Source organism: Staurois parvus, unplaced genomic scaffold, assembly GCF_062004578.1.
Source record: "Staurois parvus isolate SC_StPar_1 unplaced genomic scaffold, SC_StPar_1.0 ptg001058l, whole genome shotgun sequence".
NCBI classification, from domain to species: domain Eukaryota; kingdom Metazoa; phylum Chordata; class Amphibia; order Anura; family Ranidae; genus Staurois; species Staurois parvus.
Genome location: NW_028318854.1, coordinates 992153 through 1011196, shown reverse-complemented (window position 1 = coordinate 1011196; position 19044 = coordinate 992153). Strand labels below are relative to the sequence as shown.

At 40.2% G+C, this 19044-nt stretch overlaps 1 protein-coding gene across 1 annotated transcript in view; it reads left to right on the top strand.

Moving 5' to 3' along the window:
- The window catches only part of ECH1 (enoyl-CoA hydratase 1), a 50209-nt gene extending 31836 nt beyond the window's left edge, over positions 1-18373 (top strand). Inside the window, exons 8-10 of the mRNA XM_089658203.1 lie at positions 9435-9506; positions 17028-17178; positions 17261-18373. Of these exons, the coding sequence (XP_089514329.1) occupies positions 9435-9506; positions 17028-17178; positions 17261-17365 (328 nt within the window). The 3' untranslated portion in view covers positions 17366-18373. The remainder of the gene's footprint in view (positions 1-9434; positions 9507-17027; positions 17179-17260) is intronic.
- Positions 18374-19044: the final 671 nt, after the last annotated feature.

Sequence of the window (19044 nt, the reverse complement as noted above, 5' to 3'; positions counted from 1 at the left end):
GCATGGAAGTAACAATTTGATTATTTAATTTCACTTCAGCTAGTCACCACTAGAGGGAGACTTGTGGCTACCCAAAGTAGTTGGATCCCTGGCAGATTTTGTGCTGTACAGGTGCAACTCAATAAATTAAAATATCATCAAAATGTTAATTTATTTCAGTAATTCAATTCAAAAAGTGAAATGCATATATTATATAGATTCACTACACACAGAGTGATATATTTCAATCATTTCTTTCTTTTAATTTTGATGATTATGGCTTACAGCTAGTGAAAAACCCTAATTTAGTATCTCAGAAAATGTGAATATTGTGAAAAAGTTCAATATTGTAGACTCATGGGGGTTGATTTACTAAAACTGGATAATGCAAAATCTGGTGCAGCTCTGCATAGAAACCAATCGGCTTCCAGGTTTAATTGTCAAAGCTTAACTGAACAAGCTGAAGTTAGAAGCTGGTTGGCTACCATGCACAACTGCACTAGATTTTGCACTCTTCAATTTTAGTAAATCGACCCTATGGTGTCACACTCTAATCAGCTAATTAACTCAAGACACCTGTAAAGGTTTCCTGAGCCTTTAAATGGTCTTTCAGTCTGGTTCAGTAAGTTACACAATCATGTGGAAGACTGCTGACTTACCAGTTGTCCAGAAGACAGTCATTGACACCCTCCACAAGGAGGGTAAGTCAAAAAAGGTCATTGCTAAAGAAGCTGGATGTTCACAGAGTTCTGTATTCAAGCATATTAATGGAAAGTTGAGTGGAAGGAAAAAGTGTTGTAGAAAAAGTTGCACAAGCAATAGGGATAACCGCAGCCTTGAGAGGATTGTGAAGCAAAGGCCATTCAAGAATTTGTAGGATTTTCACAAGAAGTGGACTACGGCTGGTGTCGGTGCTTTAAGAGCCACCACACACAGACGTATCCAGGACATGGGCTACAGCTGTCACATTCCTTGTGTCAAGCCGCTCCTGAACCAGAAACAACAGAAACGCCTTACCTGGGCTAAGGAGAAAAAGGACTGGACTGTTGCTCAGTGGTCCAAAGTCCTCTTTTTGGATGAATGTAAATTTTGCATTTCATTTGGAAATCAAGGTCCCAGAGTCTGGAGGAAGAGTGGAGAGGCACAAAATCCAAGTTGCATGAGGTCCGGTGTGAAGTTTCCACAGTCAGTGATTTGGGGAGTCATGTCATCTGCTGGTGTTGGTCCACTGTGTTTTATCAAGTCCAAAGTCAGCACAGCCCTCCACCAGGAAATTCTAGAGCACTTCATGCTTCCCTCTGCTGACCAGCTTTATGGAGATACTGATTTCATTTTCCATCAGGACTTGGTGCCTGCCCACACTGCTGAAAGTACCAATACTTGGTTTAATGGTCATGATATCACTGTACTTGATTGGCCTGCAAACTTGCCTGACCTAAACCCCATAGAGAATCTATGGGGCATTGCCAAGAGGAAGATGAGAGACACCAGATCCAACAATGCAGAAGAGCTGAAGTTCGCTATCAAAGCAACCTGGGCTTCCATAGCAACTCAGCAGTGCCACAGGCTGATCACCTCCATGCCACAGCACATTGATACAGTAATTCATGCAAAAGGAGCCCTGAACAAGTATTAAATGCATACTATACTGTACAAGGACATACTTTTCAGTAAGCCAACATTTCTGTATTAAAAAGCCAACATTTCTGTATTAAAAATTCTTTTTTGTTATTGATCTTATGTAATATTCTAATTTTCTGAGATACTGAATTTGGGGTTTTCACTAGCTGTAAGCCATAATCATCAAAATTAAAAGAAAAAAATGCTTGAAATATATCATTCTGTGTGTAATGAATCTATATAATATATTAGTTTCTTTTTTTAATTGAATTACTGAAATTAACTTTTTGATGATATTCTAAATTATTGAGATGCACATGTATATAATAAATATAAGAATGATCTATACCAGGGGTTGCCAAACTTTTCAGTATGAGGGTTACATTGTATATTTTAAAAATATTTCCGTTTTTTTTTTTTTTTTTAAAGTTTAATGAATAACATTTATGAATAAATAAACACCAAGAAATTAATAAGCGCCAATAAATAACTTCATATCAGTTGTCTCACATCAGAAGTTACCACTTCACATCAGATGGCTCCCTGTCACATCAGAGTCCCCTTTTTACATCAGAAGCCCCCCACTCCCAAATCAGTTCCAATCTCTCTTTACATATCAAAGTTTCCCCTTACATCAGGGTCCCCATCCGTGTCCCCTCTTTACATCAGGGTGGCCATTAGAAGAAGAGACCAACTAATCCGAATCCTCAGTTTGCACAAAGTCTGATGATATGCCACTGACCATAGCTGCAGGCCAGATAAAATCCTGTAGCAGCCCATATGTAGTCCCCAGGCCGTAGTTTGAATACCCTTACCTCTGATCCATTTCATGATCAGTACTAAAGTGGTTGAGTAGTATTGACTTTTATAAAGATGGAGATCTGGTATTTCAATATGCTAGAGATTTGTACAAGCATTGTTGGTTCAGAAATATATTTTTTTTTATATAGGTTATAAAAAGGCAAAAACTGCATTTAAATTTGATGGTTTGTAGCCTACACAAGGTGCTTTGGGACTGTCCTGGGCAGAGGTGCCCTACGCAGAAAAAATACAAAATGTCTTGATCCTTTGAAGGCCAGTTCTCACCACCACACTGAAAAGAAGTGCGTTGTGCAGTCACACTTTGACACAATCCACCGCACCCCACTGCAACCCATGTAACTTATAATATAACTTAATACAAAAGGTAACACGTGCCATGCGCCAGGATCCGCACATTAGTACTGCTTCCTTCCAGTGCACAGCAGTGGGCCCTGCTCATAAGAGCTTACAATCTAATAGGGGCAAGTGGTACAAAAGGTAATAACTGTGAGGGATGAGCTGAAGGAAGAATTAAAATGAAAAGTTCTTGTCAGTTGTTAGGTGGAGGTGGGATAGGCTTCCTTGAGGAGTTGAGTTTACAAGGATCACATAAAACCAGTACTCCAACTTGTCTCCTGTCCAGGAAAGCTGCAAGCAACTCAATTCTCCAGGACAACACATTTCGAGGTTGTCAAAACACGGTCAAACCCTTGTGTACTGTTGCTTTTTTTTGCCGCTACATGTACACTTGGCTTAGTTACTCCCTGTATGGTTACCTGTTGGACTTCCCCCATTGGACTGGCCACCCTTTTGGGCAAGTCATAGTGGCTCAACTCAACACCATGAGATCACCGAGTTGGCATGTAGGGATCATACATTTTTAACTGTGACTTACCAATTAAAGTGAATACTTTTTTTCTGCATTTGTTGCTGTTTCCATTGGGTAATTCACATTATGGATGTACCAGACTGAAGGACATGCAGTGATAGCCTTATTAAATTCAACAGCACACCTTTGTTCCTTGGGGACACTGAAAGATTCTTCCACCAGATACACCTTGGGGTTCATGACCCTGTTTTTTGGTGTTAATATTCTATCTCTAGACTCTATGCGCTGTTTTTGGGGACTTGTACACCTTTGCTCACCAACTAACTATAAGAACGCTTTCAAAAATAGAAGTGTTCATAGTTTTTTTTTTAATTATTATTATTGTTACAGGTACTTATAGCGCCGTCAATTTATGCAGCATTACATACAGTATATTGTACATTCACATCAGTCTATTATTTTTTTCAATTAACAAAATGGAAAGTAAATAAACAGAAGATTCCAAATCAAATTAATATTTGGTGTGATCACCCTTTGCCTTCAAAACAGTTTTTGAAAGAACTCGACAGGTAAGTTGCTCCAAACATCTTAAAGAATTAACCACAGATCATACGTGGATGTTGGCCGCCTCAAATCCTACTTTTTTGTGCATAGCACATGGAAATAAGGCTAAGTGACTCAACTATGCACAAAAAAATAGGAACTGGGGTGCAGAAAATGGCAGCAGATGCTCTGGACTGATGAGTCAAAATTTAAATTATTTGGCTGTAACAAAAGGTAGTTTGCTCGAAGGGCTGCAGAACCGTGCAATAAGTGTCCGTGGGCAACAGTGAAGCATGGTGGAGATTCCTTCCAAATTGGGTTTGCATTTCTGTAAATTGAGTTGGAGATTTGGTCAGGATCAATGGTATCCTTAATACTGAGAAATACAGGCAGATACCTATCCATCATGCCATACCACGTGGAGGCATGTGATTGGCTCCAAATTTATTCTGCAGCAGGACAACCACCCCAAACATACAGCCAATGTCCTTAAGGACTATCTTCAGTTTAAAGAAGAACAAGGAGTCCTGGAAGAGATGGTTTGGCCCCCACAGAGCCCTGATCTCAACATCATGGAGCCTGTCTAGGATTACATGAAGAAACCGAAGGATCTGAGACAGCCTACATCCACAGAAGGTTTGTGGTTAGTTCTCCAAGATGTTTGGAACAACCTACCTACCGTGTTCCTTCAAAAACTGTATGAAAGAAGAATTGAAGAAATTATGGTGTTTTGAAGGCAAAAGGTAAAGGATAAAAATAAACTATTAACGCTTCTATTTCTGAAAGCATTCTTTAGTTAAAGCATTTTTCAGACCCGCCTTTTGCATAGTAATATATATATATGTATGTTACTGTGCAAAAGGCAGGTCTGAAAAAATGCTGCTAGAAATAGAAGCGTTAATAGTTAATTTTTAGGCATGTTGAAGCAAAATTCTTAGATGGATAGATAGATATATGTGTGTGTACTTGTTATATTTTTTTTTCTCCACCTTTTCTGCATTGTTAGCTGGCGCCTGATGATAGTATATGATTGACAAAGTAGTTCTTATCTGTGGAAGACCCCTTACCCCTGCTGAGAGATGCATTTGATTCTAGGGGAGTCCTGTAGGGAGAAATACGACGGGGTCTTGAATTAGATTTTCTTTTAGTGGAACTCCTGTAAAGGCATTTTTACCTGATTTAGATAGAGTGGGGATGGGTTAGAACTTTAGTCAGTTTTTTTTTATACCATAGATTTTATTTCAACAATTCAAATAAAATTCACATGAGTACAGTAGAATGCATCACAAGATTAATATGACTCACAAGTAAACATAAGGCAACCAATTTGTGGAATCCCACATTCAAGGCACTGAGATGGCAATAGGATGGTGCAATCCATTGATAATGTCAATAATAAGAAGAATATCCGGTGTTATAGGTATAGAAAAAGGATATGTTGGGGGGACAACAGAATTTTAGTCAGTTTTTTGTTATTGCGGTCTGTGCCTTTTGTTGGGGAGATTGCCTGGTGGCTATTGTTACTTGCAGATATTGAGAAGAAATCTGCATTTTACAGTTGTCACCAGAACAGCAATAAAGGTGAAATCTCTTATTAGGGATGCCTGTTCCAGTGACCACGATCAAAGGTGGGCTTTCCTCACACTTTAATAGATGGTTCTCACATCTTTTGTGGCAGCAGAAAAGGAAGTGAGGGGAAATGCCCCCAGTGGATATCCAGAGAGCAATAAAAGCCTGACAATCATTCTAATCAAAATGTGTATCTGTGGCAAGGGGAACCTTGTCTCCCCTCCTCAGGCACTGTCCTGATCAGATTTCTGCATTTGCTGCCTCCATTGTTTGTATTATGCCCATGGTATAAAATGAATGTGTATATTACCTGCTAGTGCTAGCTAACATGCAAATTACAGTACTGCAGAATGTGCCTGCCCTTAAAGGATAAGTTCACCTTTGGAACATGTTACACTCGGTTTTAGGGTGGAACATGTAACCTGTTCCCATAGCCGAAGCCGTGCCCACCCTTCTTCTGACAGATAGTACAGGGTGACTTCTCCCCGTACTATCTATCAGATTTGAAAACGGTGGGGCCATGTGGGGTTCTGCCCACTCAGCCATGTCACTTATTCACAGAGTTCTGTGAATGAGTGCCTACAAGTCCTAGCAGCCTTAGTGGCTATCGGCTTGTACTTTCAATAAATTACTACGGTGCTGTGGTGCGCCGTGGTAGTCCATTGAAGCTTTCTGTCAGAATATCTGCTTGATTGTATATCCCATACGGCAAGCAGATATACTGACAGGTCTGCAGGCGACCTGCATGGCATCAGCACTCTACTGATCACTGGTGCAATGCTTTCCAGGCTGCTTTGGACAAAAATAATAAATGCACATTTTTTTACCTGCAGAAAAATGTGCATTTATTATTTTTGTCCAAAAGTTGAACTTATCCTTTAATTAACAAATAATGTAGACTTTCTTTTTGTTAGAAAAAAAACATTTTGCTCAAAGCAACCAGTTAGCTATCAGCTGCCATTTCTTCCACTGCAGATTTGAAAATGAAACGAAAAGTCAGTTTGCTACAAACACAAACAGTTCTTCTTGCAGGCACTGCTTTGTGAAATCTGAAGCACAAAAAAACTTGCACAGAAACCGCGCAGTTGCCCAAAGAAACAAATGAGATTCATTTTTTTATTTGAAGTATGATTGGATGCCACGGGCGGGAGCACATCCTCATGATCAATGTTTCATAGATAAAGAACTATAAAAATTTCCACATAGCTACATTAGAATCTGTCCAGACGGCAGCTCTGTAGATTAGCTCTGGACTTTATTCACTGTGCCTACCTCCTCCGTTCCAGGTATCCCGTACTAGGCTGTTACGTGACAGTTTCCTTTATAGTATTTGTCTTGTCTTTCATTTTTATGATGTCTGTTCCTGTATTTAGTTAATCATTCACGTTTATTTCTTCTTTCCATTGCTTGTGAACAGTGCTGTCAGTTTGGGACTTCTCTTTAAACCATGATCCCACAGGAGACCTACCTGATCTCTAATGTAATTGAGATCCACGGATCCTTCCATGGTGTTTAGCAGATATGAGACATGAGTTCTATGAATTGAGCCATAGATGAGGTTGCAGTATAGTACAGCCGCAATCCAAGCCTCAGTTACCGGGAGGTTTCTGCCTGCTTTACATAGGGAAGTGATCTTTGTTAAAACACATGCAGAACAATGGTTAGTCTATATAATTATACGCTTTGGTTCCCAATAAAGATAGATTTTATATGTTCTACTTGTGTGGTTTCCTTACAAAGTCTGGTAAAAAGTGAACACGTTTATTGTCTGCCATCTGCATTGGCTTTACAGTGTTCATATGACTGAAGTAACAACGTTGAACTGTAATTCTTATGGGGTGGGAACCTGTGAATGGTTGTGTGATCTGCTAAGTGCTGCAGATTATGTTGGTGCTACAAAAAAGCATCACACTAGTTCATACAGTCCATAAAATATTTTATTCTGCAACAAAATCCAGCATTCCACCTTCATCAGGGCCAACATCAAGATAAAGAAAATAAAGATTATATAAAAATTCCTTGCAAAAACAAAAAAAACCCATACAACTATATGTATATACCCAAAATCGTTCTTATTGAAGCTATAACACTAATTTAAGAAGTGTAAAATACAGTTCTGCCACATTCTACATGGTGTGATGGATACTGTCCTGGACTGTAAGTTGGAACCCGACTGGATGTATCTGTAAAGTAAAATAGATAAAAGTAGCTATATATTATACTTTCTTTTGGTTAATGTTGTTGAACTGCACTACATCTGAGCACCACAAACCAAAAATGCTGTTTAACTCATTGATAATATTCAAAGCAAACTCCCCCATCCATCCATGTCTCCATACTTTATTTTGCTAAGAAATCATTTTGAAAAACACACCTTGGCATTTCTGGCAGTGGCCATCTTGAGTAAGGGCAGATGATTCTTGTGGCATTTACTTCCTGAAACTATCTGCCCCTAGCTCAGGCATTGGCTGAGCTGAGATCCCTCACTCCCCTCCGGAAGACTCCTGGGATAGGTGACCACATTTGTCTAAACATGGAAACCAAGAAGTAACTGAAGAAATGTAAAAAAAAATTTTTAACCGCCTCCTGCCCGCCATATAGTACAATGACGGGTGCAAGGCGGTTCTCTCGTTCTGGGAGGACATCATATGACGTCCTCCCATTCTAACCGTGCATGCGTGGCTGCAGGAGCGCGTGGCGATCAGTGGTGCGCTGTGTCCCTCGGACACAGCGGATCACCGATCAACGGAAAGACCCGAAGAAGTCGGCTCGGTCATGTGATCAGCTGTGTCCAATCACAGCTGATGACATGTAAACAGAGAAATGCCGGTTATCTTCATGTCTTTCCTCAGGAGCTGTCACGCTGACAGCTCGTGAGGAGAGGAGAGCCGGTAATCGGCACTCCTCGGAGGGGACATGTACACAGATCATCAGGGCACTGATGATCTGTGTAGCTCCAGCAGTGCCACCTGCCAGTGTCCATCAGTGCCAACTGTCAGTGCTCATCCATGCCACCTGCCAGTGCCACATTTCAGTGCCTACCAGTGCACATCAATGCCACATATCAGTGCCCATCTGAGCTGCCTTTCAGTGTCACCCATCAGTGCCAGTCAGTACTGCCTATCAGTGCCAGTTAGTGCCGCCGATCAGTGTGCATCAGTGCCATCTATCAGTGCCCATCAGTGTTGCCTATCAGTGCCAGTCAGTGCCACCTAACAGTGCCAGTCAGTGCTGCCTATCAGTGCTGCCTTTCAGTGCCCATCAGTGATGCCTGTCAATGCCCATCAGTGCCACCTACCAGTGCCTCCTCATCACTGCCACCTATCCGTGTCCATCAGTGCACATTATCAGTGCCCATCACTACAGCCTCATTAGCGCACGTCAGTGAAGGAGAAAAATCACCTATTTACAATTTTTTAACAAAAACTAAGAAAAACTTTTTTTAAATTTTTTTTCAAAAATATCAGTGGTTTTTGGTTTGTTTAAGAAAAAATAAAAAACCCAGAGGTGATTAAATACCACCAAAATAAAGCTCTGTCACAAAAAAATTATAAAAATTTCATATGGGTACAGTGTTGCATGACTGCGCAATTGTCATTCAAAGTGTGACAGCGCTGAAAGCTGGAAATTGTCCTGGGAAGGAAGGGGGTATAAGTGCCCTGTAGGCAAGGGGTCAAAACATGTAAATATGATATACTTTCCCAACCATTTTCCAATGCTAGCAGGATAAGGATTAAAAATAGTCTATGTTGATTGAGAGAGTGAAGTTCCTCTTTAAGAAACTCATTGATTTTACAGCAGTTATACATTCCAAAGGCGGGAGGGGGGGTATATTTGTATATCTGCTGTCAATAAATGTGGCATTGGTATCCTGAAACTTGGATAAAGAATTGTCAATGTTAATGGGTTGATTTTGGGACAACTGATCTGTACATTTCCAGTCCTCTACTTGTCCTACAAACACATCTTTAGTATTTCAGAAAGAACAGGGGATTTGGGTTTTTCTGAACTGAGTGCATGCAGATTAATCAGAGGATGGCTAACAGCAGCTGATGTCAGAAGGTAACATTTTAATTTTCTGTTTTCTTTGCAGCCTGGTCAATGAGCTGGCCTTCACCGCTAGGAAAATGATGTCAGATGAAGCCTTGAACAGCGGTTTAGTCAGGTATAAATATTTATTCAATCTGACAAAAAGCAGGGTTTAAGTGATCTAAAAATGCTAAAATGTAATTTCTTTATTGCCCATTGAGGGACACAGGAAGTCTTTCATTTTCAGGTTATATTGCTGCCTACAGGACAATTTGACACTGGCATACAAAAAAAAACTGTAAGCTTAAAGTGGTAGAAGTGGTTATTCTTCACTGGCCAACATCCTAGGTGGGTAGACATATTCTCTTTAACTCTACTATATGTAAGACTAACCTATTTTTGCTAGTACCTTTTTGTTTTAATAACTGTTCTAGATTTTGCTTTGTAATTGCTAGAGCTTATCTCTTCCATTGCAGCTATCTGGTGTGGCCATCCTCAGCTTGGTTTTTGGAGTGTGTTATCTGGAATCTGCTCAACTGGACTTTTCAGGGATAGCCTGGAAGTGAACTTCAGGCACTAGATTCCACATAGGGCATTTTCTGGACTCCTTTCTAGTAAAAGGTTAACTGCAGAACGGTGGATTTTCAGATCCATAGCCACTGGCGGTGCCTCAGTGGTTCCCTTTATTTGAAGACCTACTCTGACCATAAGTGCCGTATCTAGTAGATTCTGTGTCTAATCTACCCATGGCCCTGACAGCTACTAAGCCCTCTGCCACTGAGACTCCATCTGAGTTTGAGGTGCTCCAATTTCCCCCTGAAGAGTTGGAGTCAGGGGTGGACTGACAACTCATGGGGCCCCTGTGTCCTTGCCCAAACTCAAAAAGCCTATGAAAACGGTACCAGGGGCATCTCATGGGGCCCTCTACTGACCCTGGGCCCTCGGGCAGTGCCCAAGTTTCCAAATGGTCAGTTTGCCCCTGGTTGGAGTCCACTGCTATTACTCCAAAATTAAAATAGACCATTGCAATTCTTTTTGATGCAGTACACATCTCTCGAAACTATAGAAGCAGCCTATTCCTTTTACTGGCACAGGAGACTTATTGGTTTCTGTGGACTTCTGGCCCCCGGGTTCATCCACAAACTGGACAGGTTTGTCTCTAGGTACATGGATCATCAATAGAAAGCAGTGGATGCTTTGGTGGCTCAGTGTGGTCAGTACACCCACATCTATGCCTTTCCTCCCATAATCATCCATGTCTGCTTAGCAGGCCCAGAAAGATAGGAGTTTCTCTGGGATCAGTCCTGCAGCTGGCCCTGAGCTGGCTTTAGCTCTCCGCATTATTTAAAGGTTTGGTTTCTGACCTTTCTGTCTTGTTTCAGAAATCATTTGCCTCTCATCTCTTAAGACCTTTGTTATCTATGTGCCTTCCCTTGTGACTCGTGGGATCTGAATCTGGTTCTCTCTACATTTCAGAGACCACTGTTTGAACCATAAGAGAGACTCCTTTCTCTCACTTTCAAGGTACTGTCCATTGTAGTCATCACCTCTGGAAAGCAAGTGTCTGAACTGGTGGTCTTATCTCACTAGTAATCCTTTCTGGGTTTGCACAGGGACATGATGGTGTCCAGAGCTTCCTACTTGCTAAAGGTAGTTTCAGCCAGGACATTGCTTTTTAGCCTTCTGTCTGCCTTCATTCATCAAAAGAAAGTTTCTCTCCATTGTTTGGGTGTTGTCCGGGTTGTGAGAGTCAATCTCTCAGCCACTCCTTTGTTCAGAAATGCTAATCATCTCAGTTCTCCATTTCTAGGTACATGATCCACACAGGTGAGGTGCTGCAACCTAATTTACTCTCTCCCAGGCTGTGCTATGGTGCTTCACCTTGCTAGAACGAATGTTGGCAACAAGGTGAAAAGTAAATAAATCATCTTCGTTGAAAATGTTCCATAGCACTACTCATACTAACGCGTTTCAGTCCGGAAAATACCTTATTCATAGCCTGATTACAACAAACTGAAGATGCATATATATAGCAGACCAATCATACCACTCACCTCCTATAATTCAAATAATTGTTTCCACCTGCAAACACAGGGCAGTAGGTGGGTGGCTCATCAGCTGCCATAAGAATAGATACACCACCATAATCAATCATATAAAAATACAAATTACGAAAATACAAAGATATAAAGCGTATAAGAATAGAAGAGGGTAGAAAACACAAATCATTGATGGCAAAGATGGACCAAAAGTTAACCCAAATACAAATAGAGGTTCAAACCCAGAGGTGACCTGGTCCGCAATCAATGAATCCACCAAGCCTCTCTGCAATAATCTGTGGTGTCTATTTCTTCCTCTTTGCAATGACTCTTGACAATGATGCGCTCTATGCCACAAAATTGAAAAAATGACGTGTCCCCTTCATACAACTCTAAAATGTTGTGAAACACTTGATATTTGTTTAGATTGTGAATTCATTGAGTTGCAAAAATGTTCTCCAATACAAGTTCCTGAACATCGTATTGTACAGCCCACATACTGAAGGCGACATGCTGTAAAACTTAGGTTGAACTGCAATTAATGTAATATCTCATTTCCAAATGCTTACCTGGTCAAAGATTCAAAACTTTTTATATCGAAGTTGAGTTTACAATACCTGCATGTTTTAGTACCACAGGCGTAAGAACCAGTTCGTGATAACCAGGTGAAGATTTATTTTTTGAACTAAAAAGACTTGGGGAGAGAAGTGTACCTAATGTTGGTGCCCTGCGACTTGAACATCTGCATCCATGTTTTAAAACCACTTGCAATTCCTTGTCTGTATAGGATATGGGTAGATTATGTTTACATTTCTAGGTGGCTCAAACAGACCATCATTCAGACTTATGGTTTCAAGGATCAAGTTCCAACCTTTCCTGTTAAGGTGCTCTCTACTAGATCTGTGAGTCCTTCTTGGGCTTTTTGGCCTCGAGCAAATCTTTCCCAGATTTTCAAGGCTGCCACCTAGTCTCCTGTTCACATGTTCTCTCAAGTTCTACCAGATGGAATTACCTGATGCCAGCCTCAGACATAAGGCTCTTCAGGTGGCTCTTTGAGCTGCAGGCAGTCCCCTGTTCTTTGTTGTTTTTATTGGGCCTTTTAGTGTTTGTATGCTGTGTTGCCCACCTCTCAGTTGGACTGCTTTTGGACATCCTGTGGGTAAAAGACTTCCTGTGCCTGTCAATGGACTATATGGAAAACAGGATTTTTGTAAAAAAACACAGGTCCCACCCCTCTGTGCTTTATGATCATTCTCTGCGTGCTACATAAAACTGAGGCATGCTGGTAGCAGGAACAGTTAGTTTTTTTTTGATTTTGCAGTGTCCAATCCTGTAGGTGACCATATAACCCAAAGGTGAAAGGCTTCTTGTGTCCCTCAATGCACTCCAAGAAAAGAATTTCACCATAGTAGAAATATCCTATTTTGATTTGTCATCATGAATTAGTGTACATTGCTCTTTATTTATTTATATTTTTATTTTGTAGCAATTTTTTGAGCACAGCATTTATAATAGACTTTCGTAATGTAGACTGTTACTAGATTGTAAACTGCAAAGTGAAACAAAAAACAAGAAGCGCACCAACCTTGCGCATTACCTCAGTAACAGAATTTATTAATAGACGATAGGTACTCACAAACAGCGAATAAAATCAGGCATGTAGTCCTCAAAGGGACTTCAAAGATAAGAAGCCAGCGCGAATCCCATCATGGGGGTAGACACTCAGTTTCGAAGGCTATGCCTTCTTCCTCAGAGGAGGAAGAAGGCATAGCCTTCAAAACGCGTCAGTTCTGAGGAAGAAGGCATAGCCTTTGAAACGCGTCAGCTATACTGAGTGTCTACCCCCATGATGGGATTCGCGCTGGCTTCTTATCTTTGAAGTCCCTTTGAGGACTACATGCCTGATTTTATTCGCTGTTTGTGAGTACCTATCTTCTATTAATAAATTCTATTACTGAGGTAATGCGCAAGGTTGGTGCACTTCTTGTTTTTTTTTTCACTTTGCAGTGTCAAACGGGCTTCCCCAGCCCTGTTTAGGAGCTGCACAACCTTGAAATATACTGGTGGTCGCTTGCTCTGGTGTTGGTTCCATCTATTTGCCACCGGTCTGGGCCCTAGAGCGCAGGAGAAATCGCAACTAGATTGTAAACAACAGTCTTTCTGTAATAGATAATAAAGAATGATAAAAGGGCTGAAAGTTTTTATTTCACGCTATTTTGGGCTTCCTCCATTATCAGTAACATGACCCAAACTCTAGGTACAGTGGGGATCGAGAGTTTGGGCACCCCAGCTAAAAATTTGTATTAATGTGCATAAAGAAGCCAAGGAAAGATAGAAAAATCTCCAAAAGGCATCAAATTACAGATTAGACATTCTTATAATATGTCAACAAAAGTTAGATTTTATTTCCATCATTTACACTTTCAAAATAACAGAAAACAAAAAAATGGCGTCTGCAAAAGTTTGGGCACCCTGCAGAGTTAATATCTTGTACTGCCCCCTTTGGCAAGTATCACAGCTTGTAAACGCTTTTTGTAGCCAGCCAAGAGTCTTTCAATTCTTGTTTGAGGTATCTTTCCCATTCTTCCTTACAAAAGTCTTCCAGTTCTTTGAGATTTCTGGGCTGTCTGTCACGCACTGCTCTTTTAAGGTCTATCCATAGATTTTCAATTATGTTGAGGTCAGGAGATTGTGAAGGCCATGACAAAACCTTCAGTTTACGCCTCTTGATGTAATCCCCCGTGGATTTTGAGGTGTGTTTAGGATCATTATCCATTTGTAGAAGCCATCCTTTCTTTAACTTCAGCTTTTTCACAGATGGCATCAAGTTACCATCCAAAATTTGCTGAAATTTTATTGAATCCATTTTTCCTTCTACTCGTGAGATGTTCCCTGTGCCACTGGCTGCAACACAACCCCAAAGCATGATTGATCCAACCCCATGCTTAACAGTTGGACAGAGGTTCTTTTCATTAAATTCTGTGCCCCTTCTTCTCCAAATGTACCTTTGCTCATTCCGGCCAAAAAGTTCAATTTTAACCTCATCGGTCCACAGAACTTGTTTCCAAAATGCATCAGGCTTGTCTATATGTTCATTTGCAAAGTTCAAACGATGATTTTTGTGGTGAGGACGTTGAAGAGGTTATCTTCTGATGACTCTTCCTTGAAGACCATATTTGTACAAGTATCTCTTTATAGTGGAATAGTGTACCACAACTCCAGTGTCTGCCAGATCTTTCTGGAGGGATCGTGCAGTCAAACGTGGGTTTTGAATTGTTTTTCTCACAATCCTGCGAGCTGTTCTGTTTGATATTTTTCTTGGTCTTCCAGATCTTGCTTTAACTTCCACTGTTTCTGATGACTGCCATTTCTTAATTACATTCCGAACAGAGGATATTGACATCTGAAAACGCTTTGCTATCTTCTTATAGCCTTCTCCAGCTTTGTGAGCATCAACTATTTTCAGTTTCAGTTTTCTAGACAACTGCTTAGAAGAACCCATGGTGCTGATTGTTGGGGCAAGGTCAGATGAGTCTGGGCATTTAAAACCTTTGAGATTGACATCACCTGGTCTTCCCAGACGATGACAGAACAATCCATGACACTGGCAGGTCTCAGCTTGGCAAAGGGGGCAGTGCATGCTATAAATTCTGCAGGGTGCCCAAACTTTTGCAGACGCCATTTTTATGTTTTCTGTTATTTTGAAAGTGTAAATGATGGAAATAAAATCTAACTTTTGTTGACATATTATAAGAATGTCTGATCTGTAATTTGATGCCTTTTGGAGATTTTTCCATCTTTCCTTGGCTTCTTTATGCACATTAATACAAATTTTTAGCTGGGGTGCCCAAACTTTCGATCCCCACTGTAACTGGTCAGGTTCAGTTCAGTATGGAGAATTCTATCCTTCCTTCAGCAGAATTCACAATGCCTAGGGTTTAATTAACTGGTATAGGTGCAATCCTTGTACAGCATTTTATTTAGGAAAGTTAGAGTAATTCCACTTTTGTTGAGGAAAAAACAATCCCCTCTGGGTGTACTATGTACATTGCAAGGGTTTTAACAAACTCTATTGCAGATTTCTACCTGTTTTTGGTAGCAGAAAAGCTGTTGGTTTGGTTTTGCCAATGTGCAATGTGAATCTGAATGGGAGTTTCATTGTCAATCAGCAAATGCATTTGCAGTGTTAAATGAGGAAAATTGTAGGGTCTGGATTCCTTTAGAAGCGATTGGTCCTTTATTAGTATGTCAGCAAAAATAAAATGTTTGCTGCAGATGATGCCTAAAATCTGACTCTTATCTTAGTGCAGATTTCTGGGAAAGCCTGTGAGTGAATCATACAAGCAGGAAATTATATTTCTGAGGGCATCCCATACAACAACTGTGCACAACACCTCCATGTCACTATGTTGCATTGAATTTTACAGAAAATTACAGCGGCTGCACATTAAAAGGAAATTTCATTTTTAATAACATTCAATTAAAATTATGGCTTGTGTAGCAATTGTACATGCTATATATATTTTTTTTTTTATTTGCTATTTTTTCCAGGAAAGTGGAGTTACCCTTTAAGCTTTGCAGTCCTTTTTTTACTCTCTAAGTAGGTGGTTGGAAATATCTGTGTAGATCAGGTCAGTGGCTCAGAAAGTATCAAAACTACAACCAGCCAAACAACTAGAATTTTCAGAAGTCATTGATGGCATCCTCCATACTACTTTCGGTAAAGGTCTTCTATAACACTTTCTTAATTTGGAGGGTCATGGTTGGAAAGAATGTTTTACCCTCAGAGGAAGTCAGAATGACGAAACGCGTTAGAGAAGTGACCATCCGTGACGTCAGCACGCATGCCAGGACCACGTGGTGAGAGCATGTGACTGCTGTTGCGAGATTACACAGTAATCAGTGTGCGGCGAGACTGTCACTAGCCGCAGTGAGCAGCGGCCATTCTATTGGAAGGTTACCTACAATGTGCATTACCTTTTTACTCAATGTGAGTGTTTTTCTAAAGGGTTTTTTTTTAAGCAAAAAATGTGTTTTATGGTATCACACTATGTGGCTGTTTTATTTTGCCCATATATGGAATTGATATCATCCAACCTGGATGAGGAGATCGGAGTATGAGAAATTTAATAATCCATTGATTGGAGGTTCTTTTGGGCTGCTGGCTGATTATCCAATTCGAAGTTTCACAACCATTCACTATTAAGGAGATTTATTTACCAGCTTCTGGTGAGTGTTGAATTCAATGGGGTGTTAATCACTGCAGGATCACATTGATGGTGGATCATCCTACCTTAAAGAGATATTGCACCACTGAAATACTGAAATGAATTGAACTTTTCACATTTTTTACTTTGGTGGAAGTTCCTTTTTTTTTTTCTTTTCTTTTTTTTTTCTTTTCTTTTTTTTTTCTTTTACATTGATTGGCTATGGACTTATGCTAGATTTTTATGTTCGGACATAGCGCTGTTTATGTGAATCTTTCTAGTCACTGTTTATTAAAATATTGCTTTACTTAAGGGCAGCCAGTGAAGCTCTATAGAGCTGCATTTGGCCCCTAGTCCACAAGTTGATTATCACCACCACTGATTTTGCTCTCCTCCTTCCTTCTCCTCAAGTCGTGTGTTTCCAGATAAATCTTCCCTCTTACTTGCCTCACTTGACCTGGCCACTGAGATTGCCAGCAGGAGCCCCGTGGCCGTTCAGGGAACCAAAATCAACCTCATATATTCTCGAGACCACTCAGTGCAGGAGAGTCTGGATTACATGGTGAGTACTCATTTCTGGACAAAGTTCCCTAGGACCATTCTTTTATCAGACCACTGATGCCACTTTGTTCTCTCTATCATAGGCTAACTGGAACATGAGTATGCTGCAGACTGAGGACATCATGAAGTCTGCACAGGCCGTCTTACAAAAGAAGAGCCCAAAAGATGTTACTTTTTCCAAACTGTAATAGTAGCCTTGTACTGCCAGTATCAGATGGGGCAGTTAACACTTGAACCGACTAAAACTGTAATAATTGTCTCTGATAGATCCATATGATTAGAGCTGCAGTCAGACAAGATAATGATCAAGTGTATCTGCACATAAAAACATGCTGGAAGCCTAATGCTAACCATACACTAGCTGAAAAATTGTTCAAACTCCTTTCCGAATAACGAACACTTACAGCAAACGATAGTGCCATCCTGTAGTGACCGAATTTCGATCAGTAAATCGCTCCCTGGACATAAATGAATCCGTTTTTTATTCGTTTTGTTACACATGCGCAGTACGAACAGTTTGATTTTTACCGGGCGAGAAACACATTACCTTTCAATTTAGCGTTTGTTTGGCAGAAGTTTTGCAACCTGTTCCTTCAGTCAAATAGAAAATGATTTTCTATTTGTGCCTATTAACTGGATGAAAAACAAAGAAATGGTCCAAATGGTGGATTTTTGAGCAATTTTTCGTCTCGCCTATGGGGACCATACATTTAATTAATAAGTCCTTTCAAAAAGCACCTGGAGAGACAGTTAATTAAAAAAAAATAACATGAGCTAAGCTATCAATGTTTTCCTTAGAAGATAATCAACTTTCTTCTCTTGCAGATGAGAAGTATTATGAGTGGTTAATGTGAGCAACAGACACTTTCTTCCCTTCAGTCTTCAAAAATGTCTTCCACCTTTTCTATTCAAAACTGAGTGTAGTCATTCAGTGGTGAGCCATCTGTTCCTTTTCCATTCTATGGAAGGGTCTGGTGGTGTTGGAATGAACAATAGGCCCTTTGGACAGGCATCTTAATTCTTGAGGTTCAATGTTGTGTAATGGACTGAATGTATTTTCTTGTTATGAATAACAGAACTTTTATTCCGCATGATAGGTTTCAATTAATACGTACTTTTGAAAGGTTTCTTGAAAATTTTGATACAAATTCTGCTGATTTTATTGCCACTGGTTATTAAAAGTTCAGTGTGTACGATGTCTGTTCAAATCTTTTTTTCTTAACTCAGATTGCTCACATTGGACAAGTCTACTGCCTATTGCAGAAAGAAGATTAAATGAAACAAAAGGTTGTATGGTTGGTGTCATATTTATAGAGATGTGCATTTAGAGGGATATGAATGGAGGCATTGATTCAAAATAAATATGTTACCTCTATCATTTTCATCTGCAACAGCCATTCTTGACAAGAGGTGTTTAAATACAAGGGTTCCTCCAGAGGTTGCAGGTGTTCCTTCAGCTATGGCTGCTTGACCTCCCATCTGATGGTGCTTGCATAGTTCTGTGTCCAGTGCCACATGGATGAGACAATGGCATGACACCAAATACCTTTTTAGCTGTGTATTCTTGTGGTATAGGAGTGCCGAACTTTGGGGTGGTTTGTTGTGATGTTATGTGGTAAGTGGTTCTGGAGACTACTCACCAACAACCATGGCATCCTGCCACCAGACCCTTGGAGGAGCTTGCTTAAAAAAAAAAAAATGAAAAGATAGAAGCATCACACTAGTTCATACAGTCTATAAAAGATTTTATTCTGCAACAAAAGCCAGCATTCCCCCTTCATCAGGGTGAACATAAAGATGAAGAAAAGAAAGATTATATAAAAATTCCTTGAACGTGTTAAAAAACAAAACCATACAACTATATGTA